Below are 26,052 nucleotides of genomic sequence, written 5' to 3'. Positions count from 1 at the left end.
GAGGCTACAGACTTGGTTAGCTACCTAGTTTTGGAAACTAGTTACTACACTAAGCAGCAGTTTAAATACTACAAAAGTTTGGAGGCTTACAACCAGATGGTGAGGGGATGTGTTACAGACCTATGGCAGTGACTGCGGTGTGTTCAGTTGCGATTGCTTTTGCAACATACCTTGCATTTGGTGAAAATCCTGCTATGATATTTGATGTACCCAAAATGCGGCCACATCTAGCAAAATGCCTTAAACACAAAAACATTTCTTTGTTTCTACAATTCTAGCCAATATCATAGTTTTGGAGACTCCCGATAATGTCCATCCAACCCCCACCCGTCTTACAGAATATATATGAAAAATTCTAACCACTACCCCCGCGCCCCTAGAATTTCCAATCCCTTCCACAAGGGGAGGGAGGGATTTATGGAAATCATTTTCTGGAATCGCACATATCATTTTCTTTGTAAAAGTCAGATGCACACTAGTGGCATAGCAACATAGCACACCCCTCTGTTGTTTTTTCCTTGTGCCAGTCAGAAAGTATATGTCTAGCGTGCATCAGACACTTTATCTGATCAGAGCTAAATGCAGGCATTTCAGAAAAGATTTTCACAGTGTTACTGAAAATTAAAAATATACTGTTTTTCATAATTACCCTCAGTTGAGCACTGACTCAATCACCAACTGATAACCTTTTCTCAATTAGCTGTATGTCACAAATGCTGATATTTAGATATTGTCACAGCCAGTCAACCTGTTGGAGTTAACATGTCAGAATTGAAGTAATGTGAAGTTTGAATAATGGACAATTAGGTGTTTGCAATCCCTAAAAATGATAACCAAACACTTTTTAATGGTAGCTTCTGCAGTTAGGTTTATTCATTAGCTGTATTTTATTAGGGTGCATTACAATAAAACTGCTAATTGAAATTTGATGATAATTATTTAGTTTTTTCATTTATACGCATATGTACAAGCAAAAGCATTCATTCATAGGGATTTACTCTTGTTGGCATGAATGCGAGAAATGGCATTTGCATCTCTGAACATGCTCGGAACTTGAAATATTGAACAAATATTAATTTTTCACCAACATTTTAGGATGATCAGTGGAACATGCACACCTGTGAACTAAATAGAAAATTTTCCTCTCGTCTCTACTTTTTGAGACAACTAAAGAGATCCGGAGTTGTACCAAGCGAACTTGTGCAATTCTATGTGACATGTATTAGGCCCGTCTTGGAATACGCAAGTCCTGTATTCCGCCGTTCTCTACCAAACTACATCAGCGAAGATTTGGAACGGATCCAAAGAAGTGCACTCAGAATCATCTCTCCTAACCTGCCATATAGTGTAGCACTAGAAACAGCTGGCCGACCGAAACTTCACGAGAGGAGGGAAAACATTTCAATCAATCTGTTTGACGAGATAGTCCGTAACCCGACCCATAGACTCCACAGCCTCCTCCCCCAAAGGAAGAGGCGTAAAAGTGATTTCACTCTCCCCATATGCAAAACCGAGCGCTTGAAGAACAGTTTTATTTTTAGCCCTACTTATAAGATTTAGATAATTTTCCTTCTTTCTTAACGACGAAGTTGTAATATTTTATACCTCCTTTTTTTATCATCTGTACTTGTAAATATTCCGTAATTCAGCCTATGGCTGCAAGGTGTTTATAATAAAGTATCTATCTATCTAATCTATCTAATCTGAGATATATGTTTTCTCCATGCATCAAAGGCCATAAAAGGCTGCAATGTTTGCAGCAACAATATCAAAACAAAGTCATCAGAATGCCTTTACAAAAATAATGACTGAGGCATTGATACCTCATTGGGCTGGACCCCTTGTCATGTTTTGAGCCTGGATTCTACAGGAAAATAATGCTGCATTCCTTTCTTTTTTAAAACAGGTGAGCTATTTGAAACAGTTTCACTAATATTTAATTTTTTTCTGTCAACGATGGCTTTACAAACCAAATGCAGTGAATTCACAGGGAAACAAGTAGTTTCCCAAGATGAAATATTTTTTTGGAAAAGTGCCGTATGAATAAAGAAAATAGTAGTAATTGATATGCCATTCATTTACCATATAAATTATCATTGGATAGTTTATACAATGTTGATGTAATTACATTGGCAAATATTTATTAATTCCACATTTCCAATGATATAACAACTTGGTGAACCACTTGTTTCTCTGGGGAATGTAGTCAGCACACTTGATCACCCCTCAAAATTCAATGTTATAAGGCAATTTTAAACATGGAAATTGCAAACAGAAAGAAACCATTTCAGCAATCAAAAGGGTGGCATAAATCCATCAGTTGATTTGCCAGTTAATGCAGACTATCTGAGAACCGAAGTATATCTCAATATAACATTTTGGTTTAACTAATTGACTAAACATCATATTTCCCATTTCAACATTGAGTTCTTTGGTGCATACTAAGTGGTAATAAATATGAACAGTAATGCCTAAACGGTATTTGATGTCGCTGGGACAGACACATTTTATCTGTTGTCATATCATTTCCACTGTCCAGCCATTTTGTAAATATTTCTTGGGTAAACATTTTATAATCAGTTGGCTGAATACACTCAAGATGTCTTTCGATTTCGTGTCGTCTCGGCTTAACTTTGAAATCCACGCGTTTCGGCGAGCTTCTGTAAGCTGTTTGCAATTTTCACTATTCTTCTCAGCAACGATAGGTATACGGAATAGACTAATACCTTCCTTGTTTCCAGATTGTACTCCACAGCCAGGTATTATACAGAGAACCATCGCACTACAACTCACACCCATCTCTCTCTATACGTCTCTGTTTACATTTGAGGGGCTCCACGATGGCGGTTAACGACGGTTGTCAAGGACTGAGGTCACGTGGTGAAAACCAAGAGTTTCTCACTTACTGCTGGGTGATTTGATTTATTCCGCTCTAGTGAAATCCAATGGATCACAAAAACACGAAACTACATCTACCAGACAAATGTTAGCTGTGTTCGATTTTTATTACCGTATGTAACCTCACAATCTGACTCGGCATGAAAGCCTTCGGAACTCAAGTTGTCCATTCCGTTTTCTCTTTAAGGAATTTCGTCCTTGTACGTGTTGTAATATTGCGAATCCCGGCGCTTGGCGTGCCCACAAACCTTTGATTGGTTCTTCTGCCCGCTCACTTATTCCAAAATTTCACTTTCAATTAATTAACGAACAAACGCCAGACACAATAGAGTATTTCTGTCGAGGAACAATCGGCTGGTAGTTGCCCCGCGAAAATTTGATGTCCTTAAAACAAATGTTTGCCTGAGTGTACAGCCTGTCACAAATTTCAGTAACTCGCAACCGCACATTGGCTAAATAATACGTTATACCTGTCAATGTGAAAAGTTACTGTTTTTCCTATCTGCCTAAAAACGCGGCTGTCAAACTATTCAAAACTTTTCACGGATGAGTACTACCAATCCAGGTATTTTCCGCGGACGAGCACTATCCATCTGGGTCTTTTCCGCGGGCGGGCATTATGGGCTGATAGTGTCTCTCCATGGATGAACACTATCGCGTCACGTAATCGATTTGAACCAATAAGAACCGGAGAAAATTTAGTGGTGAACTATAAGGGCTCATAGTGTTTCTCCACGGATGGATAGTATCGCGTCACGTGATCAATTTAAACTAATAAGAATCGGAGAAAATTTAGTGCTGAGCTATAAACTCTAATAAAGCACGCCCTTTTGACCTACTACCCAAATTTTTCAGCATAGTTTTCGGAAAACATAAGTGGTCGCATTTTTAATTTCCAATTCTTCTCCTTTTCCTATATCTTCATAGCACCCTATCCTCGGTAATTGATGGTATGCTCAACCTTGATTTAACGCTTCCGATAAATGAGTCAGCCATAAACTATGAAAGCCTACTTTCATGGTAATTCACTTTCATGATCTGGAACATCATAATCAGACTTTCATACACTTTTTTTCCTTGATGTAACATCAACATTACAAATATTACATTACAAACAGTAGTTACAAATATTAGTTATATTGTCATTGGCTTAGATTCCCACAGGGTAAAGTGTCTGTCTCGCACATGTACAAGTCATTTTTCTTGTCGACATTATCATCACAAATGTATGTTTTTTGTTCTAGACGCCCTCCCCCCTCCCCCTCCCCTTTTTCTCACAGACAAGGATTGGTGTAAGGAAGGAAGGGATGAGTTGTAACTTAGCGAGGTGTCTCGAAATACAGGAAACCCCCCTTTCCCCCACCCCTCCCCACATCCACTTAAATCTGTCATTTTGTCAAGGTTTGTTTCTTTAGGAAATGGCTTGAACCCGGGGGTAACATGTGAAACTATCATGTGATCGTTCGGGTGAGTGTAGTCCTGAGAAGGACTGTTGTCGGTGGTGGTGACTGACGTTTCGACAACCTGTGCGGAAGTCATCTTGACTCTTGACTCTTCGCTTGTCCCTTTGCTATTATTCTTCTTTTCTTGTGCTTTTAAATCTAAAACGTCACACTATTTGCGCGCAGAATTTGAATATTTCCATTACAAGATCATGAAGTTCACAAACAATATACTGGAGAACTTTATTTTTATTAATAGCTTTGTACTAAGTTTCCAGTATTAACTAATAGCAACAGCTTTGAATGAAAGTTTTAACGTCACGTTTGTTTATTTAACAATATATTTCTTAATAGTAAATGTAAGTAATGTCCCACCACAGACATTGCTGCCATTTCATAAAACCCTTTTGACACTTATCTTCTATTTCAAGATCTTTATAAGAAAATGTTTCTTTTCCAAATGTTACTAGCTCCCTGTAAGAGCCCGTAATCTTTTTTGCAATTGCTTGATAGGTGGTTAAAGCAACTCAGTATTCAACGGTAAGATTATAGGTCAAACAGACACCTTTTTCGCCGATGGCAACGGCATCTTTCTGTTTATTACAAGTACTTCTACGAAATACATAGTATGTTTTTCTTAAATTCAGAACAGACTGTCAAAGCGTATGATATAAATTATTATTACCGAGAGATAGGGAATATTATTCCGTTATTCAAATACTTAAGCAATATGTATACCTCACACAGTGAAAGGACCTTTTTTTATGAAACTAGCAATGCTTTTTAAAAACTGTCGTTGAATAAAATACTTGTGAATACTTCCTACTTAATTCTGGTCCATAATTTAAAATTTCACACGCAAATTTAAAAAGTTGCCGTAGCAACTCATTGGGTTTTCCGGTTGTTATACCAATTTTCAAATGATATCCTTTCCCGAAGGGCCCGGGAGGGATCTCAACTTTGACAAAATCGTGACTGTCATTATCCCCTCATGCTAGTCTTCCTCATTTAACGACACATTCTCAATGTTAAGATTAGTGCTACGTTCGAAAAGCCATACTGATTCCAGACTGTTACATTGTAATAGGCGTTTTTACTGTTTGATCTCAAAATCTTCACTGATCTCACTGAACATCGGTAAAAGAAGGTCAGTGGACATTCGTATCAAAGGATTGATTTGAAAGAACAGGTAAAACTCAATCCTAGGCTTCCAGAGGATATAATCATCTGGAATTATTTCTCATTGTTTTAGGTTGTACAGTGTGATAATTGGTCTGTGCGATATTGTGACCTTTCCTTAAGACCCTGGTGAAAAAGTATAACGACTGAGACTCAACTTTTGAATAAAAAAAAATTTCTTCATTATCTCAAGTTTTAGAACCCTAATTGTACTGTTTCACAGAAGGTTAAAAAATTAAACAGTTACCCTTTATATTTGACTAAGTGCTATCAGTCGATTAAAATGTCAATCAATCAAAGCTCAATTCTAAGTGCCATTATCATATTAGATAAACGTCTTTTTTACTCCAGGAACGTAAAAGTCACTTGACCATGACCAGCGTTGTTGTAACAACATTCATTGTCCTGGTTGTTTCCGTCGTTGTAAGAGCCTCCCCCACCCCCACAGCTATCACGACCAGCATTTCCACTGCTTCCCCCAGAGTATCCTCCTCCTCCTCCTCCTCCTCCTCCTCCTCCTACTCCTCCTGGTTTTCCTCCATAAGCTCCACCACCTCCCCCAAATCCACCATCGACATAGTAATATCTGGCTCTTCCACCCACCCCTCCCTGAATAAATGCCTTACCACCTTCTCCACCATGTCCTTTGGTTCCATTAAAATTTGTCCCACTTCTTCCACTGGAGTAAAACCCGCCACCACCACCACCTGAAATACAATGAATATATTTTAAGATTTTCGTAAACAGAAGCGAAACTATATTTAAATGGGATGCTAACCCATTCGATTTTTGGAATTTTTTACAAGTATTGTAAAGCGCTTCAGTAACCCCATATCAGCTCGGCCAAACCTTACGTAATGCACTTTAATTGAGCCGCTATCCATGAGGTTTGATATTTGTATATAGCATCTGTGATACCTAGTTGTAAAAGCTGTTTTGTCTTACTTCCCCTGTCAAAGATACTATGAGTTGATTTAACGCGTTAGCTAATGCTAAATTGCAGGTTTATGCCTGATGATAATTTTACCCGTACGGCCCCACGCGCGTAATCCCATTAAAAACCGTCAAAGTGAAAGCTGACGTGTGTAAGGTCGGACGAGTTAACGAACGGTGAGTGTATTGTTCTGACACGAAAGAAACAAAGGAAATTTTTCTCCTCTAGGATCTTTATTGTGATTATTAAGCGTGCACTCTTGCACCGCGTCCTATTTAGATTGAAACCAAGTTTTCGAAGTGGTCATTTGATAAGATGCTTGTTAATGAAGTTTTGACGGGAAAATATTTGGCGCCCGGTCACCAGGCACGGAACGTGTTACATTCGGTCCGTACGTCACGACCTCGAGCCAAATAATTTCTGTTCGCCCGCCAACAACGCTACCGCTACCTTGACTCGTCTTTACAGTAAATATGACCTATACCAAGGTCTCAATGGGCTTAGCCGTCAACCGTCAAATGGCCAGAATATTAACCGTCAACTGTCCAAATCGCAATATTTTTGCTGTCACCCATCAAATAAGCAAGCCAATATTGGCCGTCAAATGTCTCAGATATCCTTAAATATGAATCATACGATTGCCTTAGTTGGGATCAAGTTCTATTTTTTATTAATAAAAGTTTTGATAATCACAAAAATACATTTATGTAAGTCCTTTAACTTCTATTCGCAAGTAAAACTGGTTAGCGACAGAGCCGACTTCCGGTTTGGAAACACTTCCGGTGTCGTAAAACACTGGTCAGTTATCGATAAAAGGTGTCATAAATCAACAGTTCTTTACAAACGCGTCATCATGAAAATCTACAGCCAAATTCGCGTTTAATTCGTTTTCTAAACGACATTCCAAAAAATGTTATGCTTACAGTTGCTGAAGTGATGGGGCTTTGTCGAATATTGATCCAAGTAAGGCCGGCGAACAAGATGACATCCCCGGTTCACTCCTATAACATGCTGCTGCTGAAATTGCCCCTTTATTATGCAGGCTCTTCAACATGTCGCTGTCTACGGGCTCTTTTCTAGCAAATTGGAAGCGCGCGAACATTGCACCCGTCTTTAAAAAGGGCGATCCTACACTAACGGAGAATTACACGCCAATTTCTCTTTTATGTATTGTCTCCAAAGTTATGGAACGATGTGTGTTTAATCCCTGCTACCCTTATTTATCGTCTTTTCTTCATCAACTCCAGCATGGCTTCCAGCCAGGATAATCCACAGAAACGCAACTACTTGAGGTGTATCACGATATTTTATACAAACTAGCCAATGGCCAAGAAGTGGACGTAATCCATTTTGACCTGTCAAAGGCATTTGATAAGGTTCCACACAGGCTACTCCTCTCGAAGCTTCAGCTCCTTGGTATATCCGGTCCAGTTTTGTTGTGGTTCTCAAGCTATCTTTCTGACAGATACCAACGAGTTGTTGTTGACGGCATATCCTCAGACTGGCTCCCAGTCAAATCAGGAGTACCCCAGGGCTGCATCCTGGGTCCGCTTTTATTTCTGATCTTCCTTAATGACATGTCGTGCTCCATTACCCACGGAAGTAAACTTGGCCTCTTTGTGAACGATAGCAAGCTATATCGCCCTATTGTTTCCAATGGATGTGCCTCCCTGCTGCAAGCTGACTTGGACAACTCCAAAACTTGGTGTGACGACAACGGTATGTCTTTCATCACAAACAAATGTAAAGTTCTACACATGTCAAGGAGAACCTCGCGCCAAAGAGAGAAGCATGCATACCATTTAGACGGCCAGACCTTGGACTCGCCTCCTGACACCAAGGATTTAGGCGTGACTGTCACTACTCCACTATCATGGACGACGCACATCGAAGAGATATGTGCCAAGTGTAACAAAGTTCTTGGTCTTGTAAAGCGTGTATGCGGTAGAGACATTGTTAACGTATCAACTAGGAAAATGATGTACACTGCGTTAGTTCACTCAATCGTCGAGTACGTATCCTCTGTATGGTCTCCTTACACAGCAAAGCATCGTAGGCTAATCGAAAATATACAACGACGGGCTACTAAATTTATACTAAACCACCCAAATAGGAAAACCAGCTACACTGCGAGACTGAAAACTCTTAGCCTACTGCCGCTTGAATTCAGAAGAGAAGTCCATGATATTGTCATTTTGTACAAAATTAGGTTAAGTGTTATCAACGCTAGTTTTGACCATCTTCCTAGTACTAACCATACATACGCAACCCGACGTTATCATCCTGCAATCATCTGCCCTTTATTCACTCATACTCAGCGGTATTTTACAAACTCTTTCTTTCCTCGCACAATCAAATTATGGAACGATTTACCGAGCAACATTAAGCAAGCGAGCTCTTTACATAACTTTAAAGCCTTAGTTAAGCGGTTTTATACAGAAAAGCTCATGCTTTATACTCCACCCTAACTAAGTGTCGCAGTTGGTCGGCAAATTATTTTATTCTATAGACAAAGTACATAAGTGCATGTAACCTATATTTTTCTATTCTTTGTATTTTGTAAGGGGACAAATGTCAATTAGTGCTCGCCCTGTATTTTTCTCCTGCCCTTATATTTTTGTTTATTTATTGCGTGTCTCTCTTCATATATTTACTTGTAAATTGTATTTTTCAGTGGCAAATCTGAAAAATACAATTTACAAGTAAATTCGGCTATCGCCTCGGGCAACTCTTACGCTTCTTTCGTACTCTCCAAACTTCCCGCGTGCTCCATAACTCGATAGTGCACGCTAATGCATGAACCAATTGTTAATTTGTGTGCCTCCGATGCCTATTTCGAGTTATAGTGCACGCGGGGACAGAGCTGAATAACGTATACGCATGCGCCAGGTTTTGCCGCGGAAACACGAGTTTTGAGTCGTTCGCATGGTTGATTTCCTACTCTGTTGCTTCGAGGCGTCGTTTTTCCTTGCCGCTTTTCTTTTACAGAACAACCTCCAAAAATTTGATACACCCCCTAAAAATTAAAAAAAAAAAAATTTTCTCCTTTGAACCTTTGGAAATAGGAAAGTGCCTTCGACGAAAACAGAGTTCCTCGGTTTTAAAGGTTAGCCCTTATTATTTTCCGCTAATTTCGCTAAATTTTAGACCAAGCACACTTGAGCCCGCGTTGTTGACCGCATACCCGCTGACGTAGCATTTCATAAGCAGTCAGGACGGCAACGACACGGAAGATGTCGATTGAAATATGAGTTTCTACTTTTAGTTAGAATTTCGAAAATGGCTGCATGTGTTTACCGTCTCGTAGGGCGCCAGAACTCAAACTTAACATAACGCATAAGAGTAGCGTGGAGTTCCAAATGTAAATTAAAATAATTTGCCGCCGCGGTTTCGCTTCGCAGACGACGCAAATTTTGGTGATTTCACGTTGTTGTTTTGCAAAGAACGGCTAAGAAATGTACAAAGTTTTAATACCCACGTGCTGGGCTATCGTTCTGCCAATTAGATCTATTGTTTTTCTATGTTCTCGTTGCCATGGCCGTCGGGGTTTACTTAAAGTCCCTAATTGTCGCCCTTAGAGGCAATTTCCGTTCTCTCTGCAATTTGTTTGAGACGGTCTCGATCGTGTACCTCGACTGACAAAGTCATCATAGGGACTGAAGTAATAACTCTTTTTCCCTCATTTTCTAATTTAGGAAAGATATTGAGCTAAGAAATGACGAGAACTGACGAGAATTACAGTAACATTTGCCGCTCCACTCCGATCCGCAAAAAAAATATGCAAATTTTCGGAAGTGCATGCGCAGGTAATCCCTAAAGGCCCTCGCGCGACGCTTGTAATTCGAATTCTTGGATATTACTTAATCGGCGGGATTTCGAGCATCACTTCAAATTTAAAACGTCTTTCGTCCAAGTGTCACGTCTTCGACGAAGCAAGTCTTTAACCAAAAGTTCCTCCGCAGTTTTGTAATATGTCTCACAGAAACAGATCGAGCAATGCAGGGATTGATTTTGACGAGCTTCCCGAGTCACCGCTAACGTCTAGGCACTTTCACCGTCGAACGGTAAGCTTTTACGCGTATTAATTAAACGTAGGTCAGTAAGACAGGTCAGCAATTCACTCGTTTTGCTCTTTGAATATTTAGACAACTCCAGGGACAACTGCAGTCGTTCCTCGAGCGCAAGACCGTCCGCGGATTTCCATCGAGAGATCTCGATCTCAAAATCATATCCGTCGTGACTTGCAGCTTGACAGTAATAGTGATTCAGAATTAGACCTCGCCAATTTATCAGCGAGTCGCCTCCACTCGCTTGTCTTCAATTGTGCCCTGCGGAACGCCATCTTCCTCTTCATCGAGGAGCCGATCAACTGCAGCCACCACGCCACTGTCTCATGTAAACACTAGAGCGAGTTGTTCCGACCACGAAGGGCAGTTTGACGTACTTCAGCGAAAACTTGTTCTCACAGAAAAAAATGACAACTTACAAGGCCAACAGTCAGCACCCGTAATGGCAGAATAAAGGAAAAGTGAAAACCTTCCACGAGATATGGTGGTGAGTATTTTGGTTATTTTAACTTTGAGACGTCACGGTGTTGATAACTGCTTGTTGATGACACTTTGTTGCTGATTTCATGCACATAGCCGTCATAACAGTAGACGGCCATTTCGTTTTTCAAGGATGAAATCTATTGTTGAGTTATTGTAGTATGTAGTTTTAAAGGAGCTATGTTATGATATTTTAAGCCGTTTTTCTGATGTACAAAAATTACTTTCAAATTTAGTTTTCTAAGTCAGAAAAACACCAAATGTTGTTATTATGCATATTATGTTTGCCGTTGTTATTTTAAATTTGAAATATTTCACAGGAATAGTTAATTTGATCTATGATTGGTCCAGGTGGGTCTTTTCTTTTTGTTATTCAAAATTTGTTTTTTAGGAATTAGCATATATATAATAGTGTATTCTGTTTGCTCTATCTGTTGTTGTAACCGTTTATTTGGACGTGATCGGAATAAAAGAAGCAGAAGTTTGTTTTAAACGTGCAAAAATCTTTAGGTTATGGGCCCAGGAGTACGTAAATGAAACATGGAGGAAAAGTTCTCGATCGACAAACTTAACGGGAGCAATTGGAACACTTGGAAATTTCAAATGAAACATTTACTGTTGGCGAAAGGATTATGGGGCTTGGTAGAAGGATCAGAAGTCCTCGCACACGATGCGACTCCAACGGCACAAACACTTTACCAATCGAGGCTACAAAAGGCGTTCTCGACTATTGTGTTGGTGATTGATAGCGCTCAGCTTTACTTGATCACCTCAAGCGAAGAACCAAAGCAAGCTTGGGATGCGTTAAGGAAACATTTTGAACGAGAGACACTCGCGAACGAACTATTTTTAAAGCAGAAATATTTTCGTTCCGAGATGAAAGAAGGTACACCGGTGGAACAACATTTGAAGCTCATGAAAGATATCACTGATAAACTTGCGGCAATTGGAGCGCCCATTTCCGAAGAGGATCAAGTTGTGACTTTGTTAGGAAGTTTGCCGAGAAGTCTCGCGACCCTTGTCACCGCTATCGAAGCAAGAGTAGATGGAGTTAGCCTGGATTATGTCCAACAAGCACTTATTCACGAAGAAATGAAGCAATCTGAGCTATCCGGTCACTTGAATGAAGCTGAATCAGCGCTAACGGGGGCCTTCAGGAGAGATACGCCACGCGACCGGACAACATGTTTTGGATGTGGTGCTGCGGGTCATATTCGCCGTAATTGTTCAAGCGATCCGCCCCGTTAGCAGTTGACATGTTTCGAATGCGGTGATGTGGGTCATATCCGTCGTTATTGTCCCAAGAAATTTAAATGGCACAAAGCAAAAATAGTCGACAGCGACGAGTGCGGACCGAATAATTCTGACTTCGAAGGTGAAGACGTTTATGCTACTGCGTTTATGGCGTCTTTTGAGAGCGTGGAGTCTACAGACAAAAGTTGTTATCCTTAGGTTATCGACTCGGGCGCATCAAGTCATATGACGACAGACAAGAATGTTTTGGTGAATTTTCAGGAATTTTCCGAGCCTGAAAATGTCCCGCTGGGTGATGGCCGTGTTGTGAAAGCGTTGGGATCTGGGAGTGTACGAATGAATATGCTGTTTCAAGCAACCGAATCCAAGAAAGCAGTCTTATATGATGTCCTGTACGTCCCTAAACTCACTTGCAACCTTTTTTCTGTAAGAGCTGCAGTTTGTAAGGGCAACGCTGTAGAGTTTGGTCCCCAAAAGGGTTGTATTTGGGATGGAAATGGAAAGCTTCGTGGAATGGGATCACTGGTTGATAAACTCTATCAACTAGACTGTCAAGTTGCAATCACTACGGACACTGCGTACGTCTCAGTTGAGTCATCTCAGGGTAGCGACTTATGGCATCAACGTCTTGGACACGTACACGAGCTACGCCTCAAGAAATGTGTGGAGAGTGAATCCGTACGAGGGATTAACATCAAGAAAATAACTGAACTGTCTTTTTGCGAAGGATGTTTGGCAGGAAAGATGTGTAGAAAACCGTTTCCCGCAGTGGGAAAGATTCGCTCGACGCGAAGACTACAGCTGGTGCACAGTGATGTCTGCGGTCCTATGCACACGCCATCGATTGGAGGAGCAAAGTATTTTGTTACGTTTATTGATGATTACTCAAGGTGCTGCGCTGTACACTTCACGAAACACAAATCAGAAGTGTTAGAGAAGTTTGTAGAATTTGAAGCTTCCGTTACCAACGATGTCGGCAAGGCAATAGGAACTTTGCGAACGGACAATGGCGGCGAGTATTTGTCCACTGAATTACGGAACTATTTGAAGGTGAAAGGAATTAGACATGAGCTGACAGTGCCACACTCACCCCAACAGAATGGTGTAGCAGAAAGAATGAATCGGACTTTGGTCGAGTCTGCACGTTCGATGATCGCGCATGCGGCATTATCGGACATCTTTTGGGCTGAAGCCGTTTTTACAGCTGCCTATGTGAGAAACCGCCTTCCCACGACGGCGCTAAAAGAGAATGAAACTCCTTTTGAGCGGTGGTATGGAAAGAAACCAGATGTGGGCCACTTGCGTGTAGTTGGGTGTATGGCCTATGCCCACGTACCAGGCCGTGAACGACGAAAGCTTGACAAGAAATCGAGGAAGATGCGTTTTGTGGGCTACAGCTTAACTTCAAAGGGATATCGTCTTTTTGATGAGACGAACGAAAGATGTATATCCTAAGAGATGTGGAGTTTAATGAAAACGATTTCGGCCAGAAGCGAGCCATGGCAACAGAGCCAGACCCAAGGAGCGAGGAAGCAGGGCAAAACGAAGTAAACCCTGGAAAAGATGAAGGAGAACAAGAAGAAATGAAGAATTTAGAAGATGACTCGCCAGGGGAACCTCGACGGTCAGTAAGAACACGAAAAGCACCAGTCAGATATGGTTATGACGAATACGCAGACACGGCAACTCACCGCGTACACCATGTGGCCTATCATCTTTCTGGGATTGATGAACCTACATCTATACAAGAAGCAAGATCAGGTGATCACGCTGCAGAGTGGAAAGTCGCGACGGATTCAGAATACAATTCGCTGATTGAAAACAAGACATGGAGGTTGGTTGAATTACCTCCAGGTCGGAAAGCTGTTGGGTGCAAATGGGTGTTTAAACTGAAACACTCCTGTGACGGTACAGTGGAACGATTCAAAGCACGCCTAGTGGCCAAGGGCTACACCCAGAAATATGGTATTGACTATGATGAAACTTTTTCGCCTGTTGTTCGTTTCTCTTCAATACGTTGTCTGCTACCATTTGCAGTTCAGAATGATTTGCTGATTCACCAGATGGACGTAGAAACAGCCTTTCTCAACGGAAAACTTGATGAAGAAATTTACATGCAGCAGCCGGAAGGATACGTGAAACCTGGGGAGGAGCATCTGGTATGCAAGCTAGAGAAATCGCTGTATGGTTTAAAGCAGTCTTCCCGTTGTTGGAACAAAGTTCTTCGGGACTGCATTGAAAAGATTGGTTTTATTCAAGCCTCTGCAGATCCCTGCGTATTTATCAGAAAGAATGCACTGACTATTATTGGGGTCCACGTTGATGATTTGATGATTCTAGCAAGAAACATCACGGAGATGAGAAGTGTCAAGGACAGTCTAAAGCTGCAGTTTAAGATGAAAGATATGGGAAAGCTGCATTACTATGTCGGGGTCTGTATCGTTCAAGATGTGAAGAATAAGCAAGTCTTCCTTCATCAAGGACACTATGTCGAAAAGATGCTCGAGAAGTTTGGGCAAACATAAGCAAAACCGGTGTCTACACCTGCTGATTTGAACGTCAAGCTGCAAAAGGAAGATGGCTTTAGCAGACCAGTTGATGTGACCTCGTATCAATCGATTGTAGGAAGTCTACTTTATGCTGCGATCGCAACTCGTCCAGACATCGCCCAAGCAGTGGGAGTGGTGTCGAAGTTCTGTGCCAATCCGACACACACTCATTTAACAGCAACAAAGCCAGTCCTCAGATATCTGAAAGCAACTGCATATCTTGGATTGAGTTACAAGAAATCTGCTGATGGAAATTTGATTGTTTACTCAGATGCAGATTAGGCGGGTGATATGGATGACCGTCATTCTACCTCAGGAAACGTGTTCTCACTGACGTGTGGGGCAGTAAGTTGGCTAAGCAAAAAGCAGGCTACCGTCGCATTGTCGACAGCAGAAGCAGAGTATGTAGCACTCAGTACGGCCACTCAGGATGCAATCTGGCTTCGAAGATTATTGGCAGACATGGGAGAACCCCCAGAGGGACCAACTGAAATATATGAAGACAACCAAGGGGCTATTTCGATGGCTAAAAATCCCGTGGGCCATGCCAGGACAAAACACATCGATATACGTTACCACTTCGTTCGCGAAAGAGTACAAGACGGAGCGATCACCTTGAAATACATTGGCACGGACGAGATGGTTGCTGACATCCTTACGAAACCTTTGCCTATGCATCGCTTTGAGAAACTTGTTACTAAGCTAGGCATGAAGACTTTCAAATAAGCAACGTCAAAAGTGGGAGTGTTGTTATTATGCATATTATGTTTGCCGTCACTGCAGAAATTGGTGCACTATGGAAGACAGATGTAAATCGATCAACATGGGACCCGCAGGAGAAAAAGATAAAGTTTTGTGTCAATTGAGTGACTCGGACCACTTGCAACATCCAAATGATCTGAAACCGATGGCAGGTCTCATGTATAGGGGCACGGAGGTAAGAGTCTTATTTTCATCTTATTTTAGTTTTTGTTTAGGAGTTTGCTGCTGTTTGTAAGCCTTGTGTACCTTTTAATAGAGTTTCCTCGTTCTTCCGTGAGTCTTCGGCAACTCAGAGGCAATTTTATCTCAAAACCCTTTTAAGTGAAGCCTGAGAACACCTGAATCGGCTAAAAATGAAAAAGAGATGAATTAATTGAAAAAAATATAGTTCCTGTATAACGCGCGTTCTGATTGGTTGAGACAGTATGTCTTATCAGAGTATCAAGAAGTTTATCCCCCTTCACTTCTTTTGTTCTCTAGCCGCTTACGTCGTCCTTTACAACAGAACAGAGCAAAGTCGAAGCTTTTTTATTTGTTACATAAAAAAAGAAGAACTCCAAGCATGCCCCTTATGGATAAAAAGTATAAATTGCTCGCATGAATAGCATTTCCGTTATTTTATGAAAAAAAAAGGCTTAATATTTTTCCCCATTAGAACAAGTGTTGTTTCAACATGTGCTACAAGAATGCAACATGCTTGGTTGGATTTACGGACAAGGGATACAAGTGTGTGTGTCCACCTGGTTACACGGGAGACCACTGTGAAAAAGGTAAGAGTTACTTTGCACGTGCGCTCTAATAATCATGTTAATTGCTACAATTATGCGTCTCTTTTGCATCCTTTTACCATGGTCTCGTATTCTTCCACATGTGTTCTAATGACTTACGAGTCATTTATTATCCAACTGTGCTTCTTAGAGTACAAATAACGCTGAAGACAGGTTTTCTCTCATTGCGCAAGTGACGAATTGGATTCAGGTTACAAACAAAAATGGTGAAAAATTAAAGTTATCCTTCTAAAGATGAAGAGTTGGAATGGCTGGCGAATATTTATCCGTTTTATTAGATAAAGGAAAGAAAGAAAAGCAGTTAGACGACATTGAAATTTCATCATCAATTGAGGAAAACAGACAACGCGCTGATTGCGTTCCGCTTTGCAGTCCCCGTAAATAGATATCTGCGAAATTCACCCGCACTGAATACACAATTTGGCGCGTTGGATAATAAATCTCATATTAAGTGTTTTGAGGCGTAGTTGTTTGTATTTTAACTTGCCCTACGTTTTCGTCAAAATACTGCACACTTCGTAAAAATACTCAACGATAATACACAACAAAACTTTTATTAGGATCTATGTATCAAACTTTGTATCCGTTCCCCCTGAAAACAACGTGATCCTTCCAATCTCCCCTCCCCCTTCCGATAAAAGATGACTGCTCCCCAAACATCATTCTGCGTGATGCACTTTCAGTGAGCTTTCAGTCCTGTCCAATATCACAGCTCATCCAATTAGAACATACCTACAAAAGCTTTTATCAACTCTTTTAAAATTTAATAATTTACGGAAAGAATTTGTTTGTACAGATGTAAACGAGTGTTCCACCAAAACCCACAACTGTGATGTCAACGCTGAGTGCAACAATACCGAAGGTTCTTTCAATTGCATCTGCAAGGTTGGGTTTAATGGCGATGGCAAAAAATGCACAGGTAACTATGAAATCTGCCCAAATGAATTGCTCCAAGCATCGAAAACCGTTGGTTTATATTTGCCTTAATTTGACGAGCGTATCAAAAACATCAACGATTTTCATAAGAAAGCTGTTTAAAGTAATTTACTGAGGAATCAGAGTCGGCTGCTAATGTGTCATTTATTACGCTTTGGACCCATCGCAGTGTTCATTTTATTACGTGTTTCGTCTAGGGTGCTACTACTGTTATGGAGAGCATGGTGTTACATAGTTGCTAAAAATAGAATCGAGGAGGTTTCTAGAACGTTTACTCATGCTGACTCATTAAGAGCTTTTAATGGAACTTTCTAGAACAGTTAGCCAGCATATTTTCGCCATGATGTAATAGTAGTGTAATGTTACTAAAAATAGCAGTATTACAGATCTCTAGAACATTCTGGAGCATACATACATTTTATTAAAAACATCACCATCTGGGGCTTTTCAGTCAACAATTACATAATTCAAATACTTGATACTATACATACAGAAAGATATATAAGGAGTCGCGATATGTTAAAGTTAGAGACCTTTTCCAGTGAGTTAGTGTTGCTACAAGGAGCCGAGATGACAGAGAGCCGGATAGAGTTGTTAGAATTATTTACTGGAATCGTCAGCCGTGTAGAAGGCTGCCTTGGAAAAGTGTTGTGGATATTGATAAGCGACAAGGATCTTTAAAGATAACCGTGAGTTCTGCAGTAGTGCACTGAGATTAAAGCTATAGTATTTATAGAGGGCTTTAAGTTAAGAGGATAGTTATTCATATTAACTAAGATTTGGTAATACATAGACAGGAAAAAACGAACGATATAATATTATTGTATTAGTATTGTATTGTATTAGTTATTGGTATCGCTCCCTAGTTAGTACGTCAGTCAATAAAGTAGTTGAGTTAGTACGAGTTATATCTTTCCGGAGGTTGAGAAAATACCGTAACTCTACCTGTCATCGAATGATTTACGAGTCGTGGACGGACGACAAATTGTGTTCTTTTAGTTTTAGTTGCATTACATTATTTTTGTGTGAGGTTAAGTCAAGTTTACAAGTTTTTTTTTAACCACAGTTACATTTTCCTTCTGTAACCATTGCTAGCACCACATCATGCACGTCTCGCGTCTTAGAAGACGCGTGTCCTTTCTTGATGATGTATGTGCCTGTTAATTCATTTGATTTAGGATTGTTTACCTGCGGATTGGTCGTTTCAGTGTAAGTTAAATTATAAAGATTATTTGACGCAGGCGCTTTCAATGATATTTGACACACACCAAAAATGACAGTTTTACCTGTCGTTTATCATTTGACTCGCCTTACAGGCTTGTCAAAATACGGCACAACTCGTAAAAATACTCAGCGATACTACACAACAAAAGGTCATTATGATGTATGTATCACACTTTGTAGCCGCTCCCTTTAAATACCATGCGATCCTCCCAACCCCCTCCCTTCGATAAAAAATAAGTTGCCCCAAAAAATCATTGCACTTGGTGCACTTTCAGTGAGCTTTTAGTCCTGTTGAGTATCGCAGGTCTTCAAATCAGAACATACCTGTAAAAGCTTATATAATTTTTTTTTAAATTTCATTATTAACGGAAAGATATTATTCCTGCAGATGTAGACGAGTGCAACAACAATACCCACAACTGCGACGTTAATGCCAAGTGCAACAATACCGAAGGCTCTTTCAACTGCAGCTGCAAGGTTGGGTTTAATGGCGATGGCAAGAAATGCGCAGGTAACTATGAAATGTGTCCACTTATTCCAGGCATCGAAATCAGTTTGTTTTTATTTGCCTAAACTTGACGAGCGTATCAAGAACATCGACGATTTTCATAAGAAAGCTGTGTATGGTAATGTAGAGATATGAGTCGGCTGCAAATGTGTCATTTATCACGCTTTGCATCCATCGCAGTGTTCATTCCACTACGCTTTTCATGTCTAGGGTGCTACTACTGTTATGGAGAGCGTGGTGTTACATAGTTGCTAAAAATAGAATCGAGGAAGTTTTTGAGAACGTTTAGTCACACTGACTCATTAAGAACTTTTAATGGAACTTTCTAGAACAGTTAGCCAGAATATTTTCGCCATGATGTAATAGTAGTGTAATGTTACTAAAAATAGCAGTATTACAGATCTCTAGAATATTCTGGAACTCTTTTAGAAGATATATACATACATATGTATGTCTGTAGGCATGTATGTATCTTTTAAAATCCCCTGATGGGCGGGAAACTACGAAACAGGTCTGCAGGGATGTATATGTAGTTATTTTTTTTTCTGCCTACTACACATTATACCCGCTCTACTATTTGTATCGAGCACTGTTTCACGGACACCAAGTTTAAACTCACTACATACATACATACAAACATACATACATACATACATACCTTCATACGTACATACATATATACATACATAGAGACATTTTATTGAACGCATTCCCATCTGGGGCTTTCTAGTGAACAATTACATAATTTACATTTACCGTTGTCGTCGTGGACGAAAAATTGTGTTCTTTTAGTTTTAGTTGCATTACATTATTTTTGTGTGGAGTTATGTCAAGTTTACAGTTTTTTTAATCACAGTTACATTTTCATTCCGTAATCATTGCTAGCATCACGTCACGCACGTCTCGCGCCCTTTTTTTGTCTTAGAAGACGCGTGTCCTTTCTTGATGATGTGCCTGTTAATCAATTTGATTTAAAATTGTTCACCTGCGGATTGGTCATGTCAGTGTAAATTAAATGATAAAGATCATTTGACGCGGGCGCTTTCAGTGATATTTGACACGCACACCAATTACAAGACAGTTTTCAGGGTCGTTTATAATTTGACTCGCCTTACAGGCTTGTCAAAATACGGCACAACCCGTAAAAATACTCAGCGATACTACGCCACTAAACGTCAATTATGATATATGGATCACACTTTGTAGCCGTTTCCGCTGAAAACCATGGGATCCTCCCAACCTCTCCCCCCCCCCTTCGATAAAAAAATAAGTGGCCCCAAAACATCATTGCACCTGGTGCACTTTCAGTGAGCTTTCAGTCCTGTTGAATATCACAGGTCGTCCAATCGGAACATACCTGTTAAAGCTTATATAATTTTCTTTTTTAATTTCATTATTAACGGAAAGAATTTGTTCCTACAGATGTAGACGAGTGTACCACCAATACACACAACTGTGACGTCAACGCTGAGTGCAACAATACTGAAGGTTCTTTTAACTGCAGCTGCAAGGTCGGATTTAATGGCGATGGCAAAAAATGCACAGGTAACTATGAAATGTGTCCCCCTGTCCACATACTCATCTTTGAGTATCGCAGGTCTTCCAATCAGAACATACCTGTAAAAGCTTATATAATTTTTTTTAAATTTCATTATTAACGGAAAGATATTATTCCTGCAGATCTAGACGAGTGCAACAACAATACCCACAACTGCGACGTTAATGCCAAGTGCAACAATACCGAAGGTTCTTTCAACTGCAGCTGCAAGGTTGGGTTTAATGGCGATGGCAAAAAATGCACAGGTAACTATGAAATGTGTCCACCTGTTCTAAGCGTCGAGATGAGTTTGTTTATATTTGCCTAAACTTGACGAGCGTATGAAGGACCTCGACGATTTTCATAAGAAAGCTGTGTATGGTAGTGTAGCGGGATGATTTGGCTGTAAATGTATCATTCATTACGATTTGCATACATCGCAGTGTTCATTTTATCACGCGTTTCATGTTTCGAATGCTACCACCTGTCATCAGACGATCTTACAAGTGGTGGAAGACAAATTGTGTTGGTTTAGTTTTGGTTGTATTACACTATTTGTATCTGGAGTTTAGTCAACTTTACAATGTTTTTTAAGCACAGTTATAATTTCATTCTACAACCATTCTTAGCATCACGTCACGCACGTCTCGCGTCCTCTTTTGCATTAGAAGACCCGTGTCCTTCTTGATGTGTCTGTTAATTAATTTGATTTCAGCCTGTTTATTTTTGGATTGGTTGTTTATGTCAATTCAATGATAAACATTATTTGACGTGGACGCTTTCAGTAATATTTCAATAATGTAAAAATTGGCATGTCACAGGTTAAAAACGATCAGATGAATTCTTGAATATGCTTTTATGATTTGTCATTATTTGTTTTGAACGGAAAGCATTTGTTTCTTCAGATATAAACGAATGTGCCACCGATTCCCACAACTGTGGTGTCCATGCTCACTGTAATAATACCGAGGGTTCCTTCAATTGCAGCTGCAAAGAAGGGTTTAATGGCGATGGCAAGAACTGTACAGGTAACCATGACATTCGTCTATCTAAAGTTTACCCAACATAGAACACAGTAGATTCATAATCCTTATCTGTTTGTATTAGCCTAAACATGACGAGAGCTTGTCTTTTGCTCTCCAAGCACCGTGTATCCATATCGCGATAATTTGCAATAAGACAGACGGGTCCTACTTCTGTGAATGGAAAACCGAGTTTAAATTCATGAAGTGTGAAAAATTATCCGCTCTTTCATTGGAGAAAGTCCTATCCATAATTGAATTATTTCAAAGAAATAAATCAATAATTCAGTGTAATGTAAGCGTAATGAGTAGTATGTCGCTCGCACCAATCAGATTGCCACATTTTTCATGTGTCACAAACCAATCATATTGTTGTGGTGTTGACCTTTTTCATGCGGTATTACATAGAAAAACAACTCGCGTTGCTGTGTTGCGGTGATCTCGTTAGCCCTAAGCTCGATCAACAGCTTAAGCAACACGAAATTAAGCCCCCTATTGTTAACCAACAATGTGTCGTTTATGAATTTAAATGTAACCTGTGTGATGCAGGGTATGTGGGCTATACTCGTGGTCACTTACACGAGCGCGTAGAAGGGCACACAAGGAAATCATCTTCTATCTACAAACACTACCACCTCCAGCACAATAGTGAAATGCCTGAACGCTTGATCGAGCAATTCAACGTCATCACGAAATGTAACGGCAAATTTGATTGCCTTGTTAATGAAATGTTGTATATTCGCATGCGTAAGCCAACACTGAACGTGCAAACGGATTCCATCCGCGCCAAGGTGTTTATTTAAGCCGTTCAGTCTAATTTATGCTATTCTTGTACCTTTCCTTATTTGCATGTTTTTAAACTAGTCTCTTGATAATGGAGTCACGATGACCCCGAAACGTCGAGTAATAAATCTTTCCTGGTTTTTTCTAAGTTTGTTTTAAACGTGCAAAAATCTTTACCAAAGAGGTAACAATAAACCAAAAAGGAACAAGGATGGTTACGATTAGGCAAGATTGAGAATGGCAGACTTGAAAAACTTGGCCAAATCTTAAGATGCGCTGTCTGTGATGTAGCTCCTTTAAGCCTGGTTTTTGTACATGTATGTTGGGAAAGTCCCAGAAGCTGTGGGATTTCGCTGTTTCATGACCATCCCAGATTTTGCCAATTTATGTTTTCATATGTTGGGAATGATTGCAGAAATCTGGCAGCCATCAGGTAAATAGAAGTGCTCCTGATTTATCCCCGACCATCTCAGATGATCAGGGATATCTATGATTTTGTGTTTTCATAAAGCCCTGGTGAAATGGTGCATGATAGTCGAACTGTCAAAGGTAAGTTGGGAGAATGAGAAATGCTGTGGGAACATGAGCCATTGGCCAGTCTTTAGCAACTTTTTTGGTTCTCCCGAACTTCTACTGAACAATATATGTCTTTAGAGTTTCTATTAATTTGAGTTACAGCATACATCAACCCAAGTACTTAAAAGCTTAACCTCATTTTGCTTTCCAGTTTTAATGATGACACCAACCTTCAGGTTACCCAAGCAATCGAAAGAGGTGTCAGAGCAACATCAGCTTTCAAAGAGGCTGATCCTGTCATATTAGAGTGTAAGTATAGATTAATTTTCTATAATTGTGACTATAATATTTGGTGGCTTAATAGCTTGCACATTACATTGTGGCTTAATAGCTAGCACATTACATTGTGGATCAGACATTTGGGTTTGAGCATTGCCTGGACCAGTGTGTTGTATTGTGTGTCCTTGGGCAAGGCACTTTACTTCCATAGCGCCTCTCTAGCCTTTAACTTAACCCAGCTATTCTGTTAAGTTTATCCATTGTTGATATGATTGACAAAGAAAGTGAAAATTAAGGTGTTTGCATTAATTTGTATGTACTTTCAATTGGTCACTTTTGAAGATTCCTTTGTTGAGTCCATTTATCCAATGTCAAAGAAGGAAAATGAGTGCAACATTCAGACCTTTTCAGTAATATTCTTTTTCAGAGGTATTTTTATTTTATTCTGGACAATGATCAAGATTTGTGATATTTTGAATTGCTTTCGTCACAGGTGCCTTTAAGACTTTCTTTAAAACCCTCAAAAGAAAACTCAGAGGAGTTGTTAACCCACGTGAGGAATGAGGAATTTCCCCAAGTGGCAAGCAAGCAGGATGAAAGTGTAATAAATTCTACGAGGAATCAAAGGGGACACAATGTGAATGAATAATGGTTTACTTATCTTAAACAGAAATGACTGAACATTTTTATCACATGACCAATAATTTTTTTGTTTTGATAAGGTGTGTTGTCACTTGCATCAGTTTCAAAACTTTAGTGTCAACAACACTATAAGGAAAATAATTAGCAACTGCGGTGATTGTTGTAAAAAAAATTGAATTTGATAGCTTGAAAGTTTATTTTCTAGCCAAAAATAAAGCCTCAGATGCTTACAGTCAAACTGGATGTACTTTTGATTGCAAACTTTTGCCTCATCATTGGTATTTGATTGACAGTTTGAGTCGAGCAAGTTTCAAGCTGTACAAGCAAGTTGCAACTTTCACCATCAAATTTGCTGAAGCAAGTTTCCAAGTTCCCGTTTTCATTTTGCAGTATAAAACAAGGTAATACCGGCTCTCTTTCAAAGAAACAGTAAATTCAGTCAGCCGTCGCCAGCCTGTTTATCAAGAGACTGTGAGAAATAAGTGGCGGGCTTAGTTAAATTAGCAAAACCGGGAATCGTGCTTCAAAATTAAAAGTGTAAGCCATAACCTTGCAAGACAGATTTGAATTTTTAAGGGAAATTCACAGTTTGGCAATTTGGAGCTAAGCCTGTCACTATTTCATCGCAGTCTGTTGATTAACAGCAAATATTAGGAAATATCATTCTGTTTATTTGAAACTGAGTATGTCTTACCTGACTTTATATGGCAAAATGAGAACCAGAGCTTGAGAACTTACTCCAGCAAATTCAAATTGAAAGTTTCAACCTGCTCACAAAGGTTGCAGTTTGCTCAACTCAGACTGTCATCAAATACCAATGTTGAGGCAGAAGTTTGCAAGGTTGCCATCAAAAGACATCTGGTTAATGTTTGACTATAGAAATTTATAGTCAAACTGGTTGCCTCCCGATGGGAGCTCTAGAATATTGCATTGTGATGTGAAAATATTGATTGACAGCTTGCTGAATGCAACTTGCAACTTTCACTTCAAATTTGCTAGAATAGTTTGTGAATTATTTTCAAGTTCCATTTTCCCATATAAAACAAGATAATTGCTGATCTGTTTCTAAGAAACAAAATAAAATTGCTCAATGTTTGCCTGTTTATCAAGGTAACAGACTGCAAGAATTTAGCATTCAAATTGCAATTGTCAGGAAATCACACTTCAAAAGTAGTCATGTAAAATATGACTTTTTAGTTAAATTCCTATGTAGTGGGTCTGTTGCTAATTTCATGCAGAAAACTGTCAATCAATATTTGGAACATTGCAACACAACGTTGATAAGTTCCTGTAAACAAAATACCAGCAGTTTGAGGTAACTTCTCTTTATGAATCATAACACACTAATTACAGTTCATGTGAAAATGTTTTGTTGAGAATGTCCTGCTGGCACGAGTGTTGTAAAGACTTAAAATCAATGATGTTATATTTTTAACTTACCTTGTAGCTTTTCCCCATTATTGAGGTTATATTTTGTATCACATATATGGTATATATATATATATATATGTGTGTACAGGGGCTGATTAAATATATTTATTTATTAAATGTTAATTTTCTTTAACAGAAATGGTTTTATTTGTACAGAAAAGGAGAAGTGTTAAATAAATTTTCCATTTACTATACATTTATGTGTGTTGATTTTAGTCAGGACTGTGGGTGTGAGATGATTGGACATGAGAGGATTGCATTCATCAAAGTAAATGCAATTCCATTTTAAACTACCACTGAAACAATGAAATTTCTGATATTTTATTAAATGCAGTGTATTATTAGGTACTTGCAACCCTAATACTGAAATAAAATGTGGAAAAAGCCATTTTGTGCAAATTGACAACAGGGTCAATGGAGGGGAAGAGAATTTTGGATTATTCCATGACAAGATGATATTTGCTCTACATCTGTCCTGAATTTGTTCTTACAAATGTCATCTTTAACGCATTTGCCCTTGTTTAGAGCAGGACAAATCATGATATTTAATTCAGATTTACACCACATTTGTCCATATCTACACCCAAAAGCAAATGCACAAGTATCCTATTTATCTTTAGGACAACTGTCATATTTGTCTTCAAGTCAAATACTGACAAATATGACAAACATCACATTTGAACCACATTTGGACTGCATTTGTCTGACGTCAAATCTGATTTTTCGCCCAGTGTAATTTGAAGAAACTTTACTTAGATCTAACTTCAACTGTGTATGATCTTGCAATTCCTTAAACTTTCAAAAGTGTCTGCATAAATTTC

General features: G+C 39.4%; 2 protein-coding genes and 1 long non-coding RNA gene across 3 annotated transcripts in view; 2 read left to right on the top strand and 1 right to left on the bottom strand.

Moving 5' to 3' along the window:
* Nucleotides 1-4,579: 4,579 nt before the first annotated feature.
* Nucleotides 4,580-26,052, bottom strand: part of LOC111346230 (uncharacterized) — a 54,231-nt gene continuing 32,758 nt past the window's right edge. Inside the window, exon 10 of the mRNA XM_088747095.1 lies at nt 4,580-6,226. Within this exon, the coding sequence (XP_088603221.1) occupies nt 5,862-6,226 (365 nt within the window). The 3' untranslated portion in view covers nt 4,580-5,861. The remainder of the gene's footprint in view (nt 6,227-26,052) is intronic.
* LOC111343664 (uncharacterized) lies at nt 9,459-25,425 on the top strand. The gene is made up of 4 exons (XR_015996065.1): nt 9,459-10,517; nt 10,599-11,007; nt 23,091-23,188; nt 23,652-25,425. It is a non-coding gene; the product is annotated as an uncharacterized LOC111343664 (long non-coding RNA).
* On the top strand, nt 15,565-21,627 carry LOC148737031 (uncharacterized). The gene is made up of 7 exons (XM_088747713.1): nt 15,565-15,740; nt 16,221-16,335; nt 17,150-17,272; nt 18,902-19,024; nt 20,444-20,566; nt 20,702-20,824; nt 21,464-21,627. The coding sequence occupies exons 1-7, from the start codon at nt 15,600-15,602 to the stop codon at nt 21,625-21,627; spliced, it is 912 nt and encodes a 303-aa protein (XP_088603839.1). The 5' UTR covers nt 15,565-15,599.

Source organism: Stylophora pistillata, chromosome 2 (genome assembly GCF_964205215.1).
Source record: "Stylophora pistillata chromosome 2, jaStyPist1.2, whole genome shotgun sequence".
NCBI classification, from domain to species: Eukaryota; Metazoa; Cnidaria; class Anthozoa; order Scleractinia; family Pocilloporidae; genus Stylophora; species Stylophora pistillata.
Note: the sequence above shows the minus strand (reverse complement) of the source record. Positions and strands in the feature narration are given on the sequence as shown.